Raw genomic sequence first — 13,385 nt, 5'->3', positions numbered from 1 at the left:
TAGTCAGTGTAACTAACTCAGAAAATGACCTAAAGACTGGCAAAACAGACTCTCAGCAGCTAAAGGCAGGGGAGAAACCACATTTCCCAAAAATGGCAGGAAGGGCAGAGATAGGATCAGGAATCAAACTGACTGGGAAAACCGTCCATGAGCGGGAAGAGCAGTGCCAACACAGAGACTGGAGAGGAGAAGACCCCACACTAGGCTCTCCAGGCACAGGCAACCTACACTGGCAAGACAAGGCCCAATAACATTTGGCTTTGAAAACCACAAGGACTTAACTTTGTGAGTTCTTACAGTCAGGGGGGCATAACACTTGGAACTTTAAAAATTAGCAGGCTCAGCTCTGGAAGAGCTGGAAGGTGATAGGAGACTGAGCCACCACCAACAACCCTCTTAAAGAGACAATATAACAACCCCACTAAGATACAGCATAGAAACACCAGCTTCAATGCCTGAGGTATACAAGAGGCGGGTATATTTGTTTAGTAATCTCAGAGTGTGTGCTAGAGAGGCAAGAACCTTTAGGAGACTTCTCCAAAAACAAGAGACCTGGTGGGCACTATTTCCCTCCCTGCCCCCCTGGCTTAGATACAGGAACACCTGCAGGAACCAGCATAGCATGAACTCTCTCCACCTAGCTTGCTAATAGTACCCCAGCCCCACGTTCTCCTGCTGGCCTGTTCTCTCCAACCAGCATCAGCAGGAGTCCATCCAAAGTGGTGCCACAAGCCTAGCAGTGAGCAGGCAGCCCTGACAAGGATCAGCATCAGTGATCTTGTGCCTTCTACAGTGCCTTCTTTCCTGGGGAGAAGAGATGGTAACCACACATACCCTTCCAATTGCAGCCCCAGCAGTTGGCTGGGGCAACACTGGGTCTGACCACAGGCCTTGCCCACCAAGTGAAAGCCTCTCCAGGGACAATACAAGGAGAGTGCCTTGCAGTTTGGTGCTACTGTGACTCTGGCAAATGCCTGGTCTGACCCAACTCAAGCCCAAGGCAGCCCCACACTGGCCCATTAACACCACAGGGACCAAACCCTGCCCTCAATGAGCAAAGAGAATGATTGCAGATGAATGCACTGGAGGCAAAAGTGGCTTAGCTACAACAGTAAGGCTCATGCAGTACACACAGGTGCCAGGTTCTGGTGAACAGGGAATATTGCACTACAGGACCTCTTCTTCATAAGGCTACTACTTTCAAGAGCAGGAGAGATTCCTAATAAACAGAAACAGCCACAGAGAGTTAGACAGAATGAGGAGACAGAGGGATATGTCCCAGATGAAAGAACAGGACAAAAACCACAGCAAGAGAGCTAAACGAAATGGAGATATGGCATATGCCTGATAGAGGACTTAAGGTAATGGTCATAAAGATACTCACTGGACTTGATAAAAGAGTGGAGGATCTCAGTGAAACCCTTAACAAAGAGAAAATGTGAAAAAAAAGAACTGACCAGAGACAAACACAATAACTGAGATTTAAAAAACCCTAAAGGAAAAAAAAAAAAAAAAAAAAAACCCTAGAGGGAATAAATAGTAAAGACTAGAGGAAGCAGAAGAACGGATCAGCAAGCTGGAGGACTGTAATGGAAAGCAAGCTGAACAGGAGAAAAACAAAGAACAAAAAATGAGAATAGGTTAAGGGAACTCAGTGACACAACCCAGTTAATAACATTTGCATTATAGGGATCCCAGGAGAAGAAGGAAAAAAGGGGGTCAGAAAATATATCTGAAGAAATAGCAGCTGAAAATTTCCCTAATCTGGGGAAGGAAACAGATATCCAGATCCAGGAGGCAAAGAGATTCCAGCACCCCCCCCCGCCCCCAAATCAACCCAATGAGATCCCCACACCAAGACACATGGTAATTAAAATGGCAAAAAGTAGTGATAAAAAGAGAATATTAAAAGCAGCAAGAGAAAAGAAAAGCAGTTACAAAGGAAAACCCCATAAGGCTGATTTTTTTTTTTCAGCAGAAAGTTTGCAGGCCAGAAGGGAGTAGCATGACATATTTAACATGCTAAAAGAAAAAACTGCAGCCAAGAATACTCTACCCAGCAAGGTTATCATCAGAATAGAGGTAGAGATGAAGAGTTTCCTAAACAAAAGGTAAAGGAAAAAAAAAAAAAAAAAAAAAAAACAAAAGGTAAAGGAATTCACCACTAAACCAGCCTTACAAGAAACGTTGAAGAGGATTCTTTGAGCCAAAACCAGATAAAGACACTGCCAAAAAAGAGAACTACAGGCCAATATCTCTGAAGAACATAGATGCAAAAATCCTCAACAAAATACTAGCAAACCAAATCCAGTAATACATTTTTACCAAATCCATTTTACATTTTTTTTTTGTTTTTTTTTTTGTTCTGTTTTTGTTTTTTTTTTCCATTTTACATTTTTACATTTCACCACAATCAAGTAGGATTTATTCCTGGGATGCAGGAGTGGTTCAGTATTTGCAAATCAATCAACATGATACGTCAATTTAAGAGAAAGGATGAGAACCATATGATCATTTCCATAGATGGAGAAAAACCATTTGACTAAGTACAATATCCATTCATGATAAACCCTCAACAAAGTAGGTTTGGAAGGAACATATCTCAATACAGTAAAGGCCGTATATGACAAACCCACAGCTAACACCATACTCAGTGCTTTCCCCCTAGGATGAGGAATAAGAGAGGTCCACTGTTACTACTTTTATTCAACATAGTACTGGAAGTGGTAGCCACAGAAATCAGACAAGAAAAAGAAATAAATGGCATCCACATTAGTAAAGAAGTAACTATCTGCAGATGACATGATACTATATATTGAAAACCCTTAAGACTCCACCAAAAAAAAAAAAAAAAAAAACACTGGAACTAATGACAAATTCAGCAAAGCTTTAGGATACAAAATCAATATACAGAAATCTGTTGCACTTCTATACACCAACAATGAAGTTGCAGAAAGAGAAATTGAGAAAACAATCCCATTTACAATTGCACCAAAAAGAATAAAGTGCCTACATATAAACCTAACCAAGAAGTGAAAGACCTGTACCATGAAAATTATAAAACACTGATGAAAGAAATTGAAGATGACAAACAATTGGAAAGCTGTTCCATGCTCATGGATTAGGAAAAGAAATATTGTTAAAGTATCCATGCTACCGAAAGCAATGACAGATTTGATATAACCCCCTCTCAAATACCAACAGAATTTTTTACAGAACTAGAACAAATAATCCTAAAATGTGTATGAAACCACAAAAGACCCCGAGTAGCCAAAGCAATCTTGAAAAAGGACAAAACTGGAGGCAAATAAACCCACGAGTATATGCTCAGTTAATCTATGACAAAGGAGGCAAGATTATGCAATGGCAAGGACACCTTCACAAAAGGTGTTGGGAAAACTGGACAGCTACATGCAAAAGAATGAAACTGCACCACTTTGTCACATCATATACAAAAATAAACTCAAAATGATTAAAGACCTAAGTGTGAGACCTGAAACCATAAAAATCCTAGAAGAGAGCACAGGCAGTGATTTCTGTAACATCAGCTATAGCAACTTTTTTCTAGATATGTCTCCAAAGGCAATAGAAACAAAAGCAAAATTATACTTTTGGGACTACAGCAAAACAAAAATAAAAACAAAATACAAAACAAAACAAAAACCCTCTTTATACAGCAAAGGAAACAACAAAACTGAAAGATAACCTACTGAATGGGAGAAGATATTTGCAAATGATATATCCGAAAAAGGGTTAATATCCAAAATATAGGAAGAATTTCTATAAAACAGCACCAAAAAACAACCCATTTACAAATGAGCAGGAGACGTGAACAGACATTTCTCCAAAGAAGACAAACAGATGGCCAACAGACACTTGAAAAGGCTCTCCACATCATTCACCATCTGGGAAATGCGAATCAAAACTACAGCGACATATCACCTCACACCTGTCAGTTGCTAAAATCACAAGAAACAACAAGTGTTGGCGAGGATGTGGAGAAAAGGGAACCCTTGTGCACTGTTTGGTGGGAATGCCAACTGGTGCAGCCACTGTGGAAAGCAGTATGGAAATTGCTAAAAAAAAAAAAAAAAAAAAATCAAAAACAATTACCGTATGATCCAGTAATTGCACTACTGAGTATTTATCCAAAGAATATGAAAACACTAATTCAAAAAGATCCATGCACCTCTATGTTTATTGTAGCATGATTTACAATAGCCAAGATATGGAAGCAACCTAGGTGTCTAAAGATAGATGAATGGATACAGAAGATGTGGTAGAGAGAGTGGAATTTTTAAAGGATAAAATCTTGCCATGTGCAGCAACATGGCTAGATCTAGAAGGTATTATGCTACATGAACAAACTGAAAGACCAATACTATGTGATTTCACTCATATGTGGAATTTAAGAAAACAAAGACAAGAGGCAAACACACTCTTAAATACAGAGAACTGGGGGAGTACAGAAGGGAGGAGGCATGGGGAGTGAAATAGAGTGAAGGGGACCAAGAGTACACTTATGATGAGCACTGAGTGATGTACAGAATTATTGAATCAAAATATTGCACATCTGAAACTAATATAACACTACACTAATTATATTGGGATTTTAAAAAGTTTTTTTAATTCAAAAAGGGAAGAGAGTGAATCATTGATTGCTCTGCAGCTCCTTTTAGTTCTGAACAGGGGAAGAGTAGGAACAAGACTGGAAAAGCGGGTTGGTGAAGGACATCAAAGATGAGCGCATAGGGATCCCTGGGTGGCGCAGTGGTTTGGCGCCTGCCTTTGGCCCAGGGCGCGATCCTGGAGACCCGGGATCGAATCCCACATCGGGCTCCCGGTGCATGGAGCCTGCTTCTCCCTCTGCCTATGTCTCTGCCTCTCTCTCTCTCTCTCTCTCTCTCTCTCTGTGACTATCATAAATAAAATTTAAAAAGATGAGCGCATAGATGGGGGCCGTGTTCTCAGGGCAGGAAGGCAACCGGACACAACATCCTCTGCAGCCCCAGACAGCCTGTCCCATAGCTCTGACACCCCAGTTTCTCTATAGCTTTAACCATAATTTAATATCAATCTATTTGATATTTAAAAGAAGCGCCACATTGCACATACAGGCGGGTAGATGGAGGCATGGCATTAAGCCAGCAACAGTGGGGTTGCTGGCACACCAAGGCAGTGAGGTCTTGGGTTTCCTGTTCTAGGTGGACTGTGAAGACTCATTCACACTGGGAGTGAACGGTCTTTGAGGAGAAACTTTTGTTCCTAAGATTTAGAGAAGCACACACATCTTCCCTTTGGGCTCTTTTGAGGCCGCCAGCTATCTGGCCTGATGCCTCCTTGACTGTGAGTCCTTTAGGAAAATGTTCTGTTTCCCAAGGGTGTGGAGCAGAGGGCCTCGTACACTGTGAGGTCTGGACAGATGTCTGAATGCATACGTCAATGGATGGCTGCAGCGGGAAGGACAGAGCTGAGGCAGTAAATGCAAAGACCCATACATCGGGTACCAGCGGTGTAATCCAGGCTCCCCTTGCTTTATGCACAACAGGAAATGTACTGACGTAACAAAGGCCCAGGACTTGGGGCTGCTTTCAGCAATGTATGGACCTAGGTGTTCAGGTGATGTCCCTCTGTCTTCTCATCTTTCTCTGTACCCTGCATTCCCAGTCTAGCCCTTCCTCCATGATGGCCCTCTTCCCTGTTCCCAAACTCCAGACTTCTCACAACTCAGCTGCTTGAGAGGACAAGGAGGAAAGTGGATTCCCAGAGGAACATCAAGGCACTGGTACCAGAAGCAGCACAGAGCAAAAGATGTTCATAGTGATGGGCTTGTGGAGAAGTGGGATCCCCCCACTCCATTGTAGATCGATCAAATGCCAGACTCTCCATGCTTCAATCAAGAAGATGGGAGCACTGGACCTCAGGGTAGAGTGGAAAGTGGGCGACCTTGATTACCAGGACAGCCTGAGTTTGAATACGGCGTCTGTTGCTCCCTCACTGTGTGATCTCAAGCTAGTAACTTAACCTCTCTGTGCCTCGGTTCCCTCTTTCTTTCCAGCTAGATAAGGGGCAGTTACCCCATGTACTTTTTATGACCGCATCCCCAGCGCCTGGCAGCATGCTACCTGGCAATGGTGGCAGGTGCTTGGTAGTGTGAAAGCAGCCTCATTTCAGGGTGACTGTACAGAGAACAGAAAAACGTAGCACTCTAGTAAAATGCCAGGCACGTAGAGGGTGATGGGTAAGTTACAGATTTGATCCTCATTCTTGCTCCACAAAGGAAACATGGTGGAACAACACAAAAAGAGTCGAGGCAGCTGGTGGAGAATTAGGTTGCCAGCCAGCCGTGCCGGGGGCCGGACACCGGCCGCCACGGCTGCGGATGTGGCCTAGGGCACGTACCACACGCCCATACTGAATTCATACTCCTCTTGTGTCCCCTCTACAGCTGGAGCTCTCCAACACCAATATCCTGCACCAGATGAGGCGTGACCAGGTCACGGACACCTGTCGCGCCAACAGCGCCCTGAGCCGCAAGCGGCGCGTGCTGACCCCCAACGACCTGAAGCACCTGGTGGTGGACGAGGACCACGAGCTCATCTACTGCTACGTGCCCAAGGTAGCGTGTACCAACTGGAAGCGGCTCATGATGGTGCTCTCGGGCCGGGGCAAGTACAGTGACCCCATGGAGATCCCGGCCAACGAGGCGCACGTGTCAGCCAACCTCAAGACCCTGAACCAGTACAGCATCCCGGAAATCAACCACCGCTTGAAAAGCTACATGAAGTTCCTGTTCGTGCGGGAGCCCTTTGAGCGCCTGGTGTCGGCCTACCGCAACAAGTTCACGCAGAAATACAACACGTCCTTCCACAAGCGCTACGGCACCAAGATCATCCGGCGCCAGCGCAAGAATGCCACCCAGGAGGCGCTGCGCAGGGGTGACGATGTCAGGTTCGAGGAGTTTGTGGCCTATCTCATCGACCCACACACACAGCGCGAGGAGCCTTTCAACGAGCACTGGCAGACAGTGCACTCGCTCTGCCACCCGTGCCACATCCACTACGACCTCGTGGGCAAGTATGAGACGCTGGAGGAGGACTCGAACTACGTCCTGCGGCTGGCGGGCGTGGGCAGCTACCTGAAGTTCCCCACCTATGCCAAGTCTACGAGAACTACTGACGAAATGACCACAGAGTTCTTCCAGAACATCAGCTCAGAGCACCAAACGCAGTTGTATGAAGTCTACAAACTCGATTTTTTAATGTTCAATTACTCAGTGCCAAGCTACCTGAAATTGGAATAAAGGGGGTGGGAGAGGGAGAGGATCGTGCTTTTTAATTTAAGATTTTTATTTGTCAAAAGAATTATATGGATATTGGGTTATTTTGTAAAGTAATATTTCTTTGGGGATGATGCTGCGAGCAGCATGGTGAGAATTATTTAAAATCCTTAGTAGGGAAGGACGGCTGTCTTTGCAAGAGAATAGGATGGGTGTCCTTGTGTTTAGACGTAAATACCTACCTGCAACACTGTCTTAAAGGTTTCCTTGTGCTCTGGTGAATTCCATGAATTGTGCATCCCATAAATTCTAATTAATATTATTTATAGTTATTTAAACATGGTCTCTGTATAGATTTCTTTTTGTGGCAGCAAGATTCAAATGTCTTTGCAGAAGAAATGTGTGTTTTGTTCTACACTTGCTACAGCTCATTTGGGGGCGTGAATGTTCTCCTTACTAACCGCTCAGAGAGTGAACTGTGATAACAGCCATTGTGATGTCTGTTGATGCCACCATTCTTGGAAGTCTGTGAGAAATAAATAGAGAAAGGCACCTTTGCAGGGGACCATTCCAAACAGATTCCGAGCAACCCAAGAGTCCCTCGCACTAAGAAAAAATGTGATTTTTTTCTTTTAACCCAAGGAGAAGAGCTGATTATAGCTTTTTTTTTTTCTTCTTTTTTTTTTTCACCAGAATTAGCAGTCTGATAGAATAGGCTTTTCCACGAAATTTTTAACTGGCACTGCCAGTTGTGATGGTGAAGTGGCTGTTGCTTTATAGTCAACAAGTATTTGTTGAACAACTACTCTGTGCCAGGCCTAAATGTAGGCCCTGGGGATAGAGCATTTAACAAAACCAGTAGTCTCGGCCCTCAAGAATCTTTATGTGGACGCAGTATCCATCTCAACAATTAGCAAACCCCTCATATTCGTGGACTAGACATGAGGTCCAGACCATTTTAAACAACCCCAAAAGGTCCATGACCCCTACAAATTTGCATTTTCCTCTGGCCCAAATTTTGAAAACCCCACACTGAGAACAGGCCACTTAACTTGGTGAGTAATCCAGGCTCACCGTCCAACACGGGAGAAGACAGAGTGTTTCCCATCATGTGCGCTCCCGTGAACTGGGGAAGCCCCGGGACCAGACCTGCAGGGCACAGCATGCAAGGGTGGGAAGGGGACCTTCACCAAGCGCCTCCTGTCACATCAGCCTCCGCGTGGGAGTGTTCTCTCCTCTGCTGCGGAAAGCGTGAGAGGCTGCAGCAGGCCTCGCACACCCGCGGTTGGCGGTCGCCCCGCACTCCTCCTCTGGCCAAGGTCACAGCAGGATCCACTCACTGCACATGCACACGTGCTCCAGAGCCTGCAGAGGCCGAGGCCGTGGGCACCGTGGCGAGCACCATGCACAAGCAGCAAGGACAGCCTTCCGTGGCTGGACCCCACGCCCCCCCTTTCCTCCGGAAGGCCAGGAACACTCCTGTTCCTCACTCATTACCATCTGCACATGCTTCTCACTTCTGGCCATGGTGATGCCTCAGTTGAAGTTTGAGCCACATCCCTCTTACAGCTAGTGAATGAATTGGTAGCAAATCCTGTATATAATAATAATTACAGTTCTAATAATAGGGGGTGGGGTGGGAGGGGGTGTGGGTAAGTTTTGCTTTTTGTTTTGTTTTTGATGCAGTATATAGCGAAAGGGTGAGAATATTCTAAACAAACAAATGAATAATTTATTCACAGAAACTATTAAAGTTGTAAAACTCACGACCAGCTCAGCAGCAGCGGCCGCATCTCACCTAGAATATGGTTTTATTGAATTTGAGTGAGGTGTGTGCGGGAGAAGGGGGCCAAAGCTTCTGATAAAATGTGTACCTTCTTCCAAGCTCACTCCCCTTTGTGAAGGACACAGTGACTGTGCCCTCCACGGACAGAGATGATGCCGTGTCTTTTACTGAATAGAGTGACAGACCTCAGCTGTCCCTGGAATTGGGGGTCTGGGCCCTGTTTGCAGGCAGGGGACACTGTCCTCAGAAATAGGGCTTCTGCTAATGAAACACTGTGCAGCGTTTCCTGACATGTGCCCCACAGAACAGAGATTCTCAGGAGATGTGAAGTCAGTGTGATGCAAAAAAAAAAAAAAAAAAAAAGAAAGAAAGAAAAAAAAAGAAAGAAAGAAAAGGCATTTTGAGGTCAAATATCCTTGGGAAACAAACCAATTTCCCTCTACAGGACTTTTCAGAGCCTTAGGTGTGCGCTGTGCATTATGAACCCCAAAAGCATCATTGAGTTGGTAGCATTTCCTGAACTTATGTGACCAGGATACTCTGTTTTGCAGATTTCACAGAGACGTTCCACAGAATACACTTGAGTTAGGTCGATTTAGCGTATCCGAGATCGTCGAGGATAAAACAACTTCCCTGACCCTTCTACAAAACAAAACAATAAAACAGCATCCATCTGGTTTGTAGCAACAGAGGTACTTTATCAAACGAATTAAACTTTTACTTAAGTGCAATGGTTTTAGCCCTGGATACCACCCTAGGCAATCCTGCATCCCTCCCGAAGGGAGCTGGAGGTTGTCTGGGGTGGGTGGGGGGGCATAAGACCCCAGAGTCGCCCCCTAACTCCTCAAGGTTGCCTAGGTTGCCTTGAGGAGCGCTCCTTCAATTCCAGAGTTTGGAATAGTTCACCGTGTGCTTTGGTTTTCCGATGGGAAGTCCGTGGGTTTAGCCGAGTTCTGCGTTCCCGCCACCGTCTTAGGTGGGTGGGGTTGGGTGTGCTCGCTTGTGTCACGGGCAGGGTGCCCGCCTTCACCCGCCCCTCCCAGCAGAGAAAGACTGTCCTCACAGGACAATACGTCCGTGTAGCTCTGCAACGAGGGACTTTCTCCTTGTGTTTTATGTTCACATTTTATTTTGTAATGGCATAAAAACTTAAAAAAAAAAAATTGAATCAACTGTTTGGCAGAATGTAGAAAAAATTCTGTGTCCTTGGTGTAAAAGAATCCATGGGTAAAAATGTGCCTGGGAAGCAAAAGCTTGTGTTTCTGTTTTTTTGGTTTTTCTTTTTTAAAGAAAACTGTTTGAAAATGCTTTTCATTGCATGCTTAGCTGGAGAAAAGTACAGGCAGATGTCCCATCTCCAAGCCACTTTTCAAAGGTGCTGCTGTGTTTATAAAACCAGGTACATTTAGGGTAGTATTTACAAGGACATCCCTGCTTAGCCTATCCCTTTGGTTAGAAAACTCTAGAATATTAGCCACAGGGTCTGAATTCCTGCAGCTTCTCTGGACCACCCTCCTGCCCCGCCTCCCCAGCCGGTCTGGGAAGATGGCAGTCTATTGACCTGTGGCGTCTCCGTGGGGACCTTCCTCCCTGGCCACCCGGTGAGCTTCACCCCCCTGGTAGCAAAGGTGTGGCAGCACTAGAGCTACTTCCTGCCGGACGAAGCTCCCGGAGAAAAGCCACTGGCGCAGTTAGCTGGTGGGGTTGGGACCCCACAGGAGAACAGGTGCAAGGCCCTGCGCTCACCTAGCAAGAGGCCAAGGGTCAGGGTCCTCCTGGCTGGTGTCAGGCGCCTCTCGAAGACACCCCCCTCCCCCGCCCCAACGATCCAGGCTGCACTGGCCTATGCCATCCTGGGGACCAGACCTTCCCTGGCCCCCTCCTGGGTCAGCGGGACTGACCTCATGGCACCCCCACCCCCATTTCTAACACCAGCGCTCCTTCCAGCCTTTTTTCATCGACTGACTGGGCCCCACGAATAGGCTGCAGGCCCACAAGCACCAACTTGCCCCTCGGTGGTTGACAGGCCAATTTTGGTTTGCTGCTCTTGGTCAGTACAGAAGGGGCTGCCCGTGCTACTTTCCAGTGAGCATGCTCATTGTGGTGTTTGCACATACAACTTAACATCTTCGTGGAGTGTGAGTTTTATTTTTTACATATTTGTATGCAGTAGAGGGCTTGTTTTAGAAAACTCTCCCTGTATCTTACTGTACTGTTCAAGAAAGCTGAATTCCACATTGCCAACAGAAGCATGAAATGTTCATGAACCTTCCTCCAGGAAAAGCCATTCAAGCCTGATTATTTTTCTAAGTAACTTCAATTAAATTGAAGAAAAAAAGAAGCTTCTTTCTGTGTATGGTTTGTTCATGGCTATTGACAGAGGACTGTAGGGGTTGGCTGGCTGTGTGGGGGGCCCTGCTCGTGTGTGCCACGGGATGGAGAGGGAAGCGGAGGTGCGGACCCCAGTGGCAGTCTGGGCCGTGGCAGAGGCCACCCCCGATCTGAACCCTTCCTGTTTAGTGGATGAATGGGAGCTTTCTTCATTCCTGTTTTGTCTACAAACTGTAGGGTGGTGCGTGAGGAGGTCCAGCATGAGCACAGTCCCACCACCCATGTGAAAAATAAGGCAACAGTCTCTGAAAGGTTAAATGGCTTTGGTGACAGAGCGTGGGCTGACTTGCCTTCAGAACCCCACGCTTTGGCCACTAGACGCCATGCCTCGAAGCAGCTGTCTGCCATCCAGAAGCCACACACCTGCCCTGCGAGCCCCAGTTTTCCAGCTTGAGACCCATTCTTTTTCAAATGCCCCATCTCTGCTCCCTTGATGGACACAGTTTAGCTTTATTGATAGAAATGATTTACTTATTTCTATTCTGCCAAAGGAAAAATATTCAAAGTTGTTTTCTCTACTATAATTTCTTTAAATGATATTACCTAAACATTTAACATGAGAAGATTAGATCTAAAAATATCCTATTTTCAGAGCGCCTGGATGTCTCAGTGGTTGAGCATCTGCCTTTGGCTCAGGGTGTGATTCTGGGGTCCTGGGATTGAGTCCCACATCGGGCTCCCCACAGGGGGCCTGCTTCCCCCTCTCCCTCAGCCTGCCACCCCCCGATTCATGCTCTCTCTGTGTCAAATAAATAAATTTTTAAAAATGTATCCCATTTTCAACCATGCCGGATATGGTTTGTAATACATCTGCCCACCAGTAGCCGGCTACCACCCCTTTCTGGTGTCATTGCTGCCCTTGGCTCTGGCCCCATCTGGTTGGGAAATGTCCAGACTGTGAAGCTTACCTGTCTTAAATTAATAGAAGATGGCACTTCTTTTTAATGTAGTAAGTGGACTTAACTTGGTCATGGCCTGTCCCTGTCTCATCTGGGACAGTGGGAAATGTCAGTGGGAAGCAAGCCTGAAAGAGAACATCCCCAGTCTTCATTCATTCTCCTCAGAGTAAGACTGAGACAAGCCCTCTTGTCTGTGGCTAATGGGTCAGTATTTCCAATGGCACTAGTGGTGCCCCATTGGACACTGCAGAAGCTACAGAAACTCAGGAGCCCATATCCTGGAATGTTCAGAGCCAGGCCAGGGTGAGGTCATCACTGATCCACCTCCAAGTGGACACAGCAGCACAAGGCAGACCCGTTGGTACCCCATGCCAAAGCTTCCTTTCTTGGGAAGACTATCCTTTCTCAGGTTATGTCCTACCCTTGAGACATGACTGGTGATCACACACCTTTTATGATAGTAGACATTGATTGATACCAGAAAACAAGAAAGATACTGGCAATTCCCTAAAACCTAAAGCCTTTTCAAACATTTTTCTCGGAAAGTCACAATATCCAAAGGGCCAAGGAAGCAATGGCTAAGAAGACATTTGGGGGGCAGAACACAGAGGGCTTGGTGGAGAACACATCCCTCTCACAGTGCGATTCTGAGCTTTGCACAGCTGGCACCCACATACCTGCTGGCACATGTGGCCAATGGCTGTGGCCCCCTGGGGTCCTGGACAACAACAGAAAGTGGGAAGACGTGTCCGGCCTACATTCACCCCAGAGAGTTTATCAGGCATCTTGGGTCTAGTGTCTCCAGTATGAAACAATAGAGATTCTAGCAAGACTGACATGAGAAACACCCAGCCTTTCCCCCATCTTACAGTCCTCCCCCAGCACCAGCATCTTCCACCCATCATAACAACAACCCCTCCATGGAACAGTCAGGATGAAGGAGCCTGATCACACCCACTGCCTCTTTGACGTAGGGAAAACAGTAACACCTAAATTACTTCTCTCTGGATATGTAAGAGCCCTTGAGGCC

General features: G+C 46.0%; 1 protein-coding gene across 5 annotated transcripts in view; it reads left to right on the top strand.

Annotated features, from left to right (window-relative positions):
• CHST11 (carbohydrate sulfotransferase 11) overlaps positions 1–11,406 on the top strand; it is a 259,266-nt gene extending 247,860 nt beyond the window's left edge. For all 5 annotated transcript variants that reach the window (XM_077914814.1, XM_077914815.1, XM_077914816.1 and 2 more), the window contains one exon: positions 6,449–11,406. In XM_077914814.1, coding sequence (XP_077770940.1) covers positions 6,449–7,303 — 855 coding nt within the window. In that variant the 3' untranslated portion in view covers positions 7,304–11,406. The remainder of the gene's footprint in view (positions 1–6,448) is intronic.
• The last annotated feature ends 1,979 nt before the right edge of the window (positions 11,407–13,385 follow it).

Source organism: Canis aureus, chromosome 11, assembly GCF_053574225.1.
Source record: "Canis aureus isolate CA01 chromosome 11, VMU_Caureus_v.1.0, whole genome shotgun sequence".
NCBI lineage: Eukaryota > Metazoa > Chordata > Mammalia > Carnivora > Canidae > Canis > Canis aureus.
The sequence above is the reverse complement of the archived record's forward strand: the minus strand, read 5'-3'. Positions and strand labels throughout refer to the sequence as shown.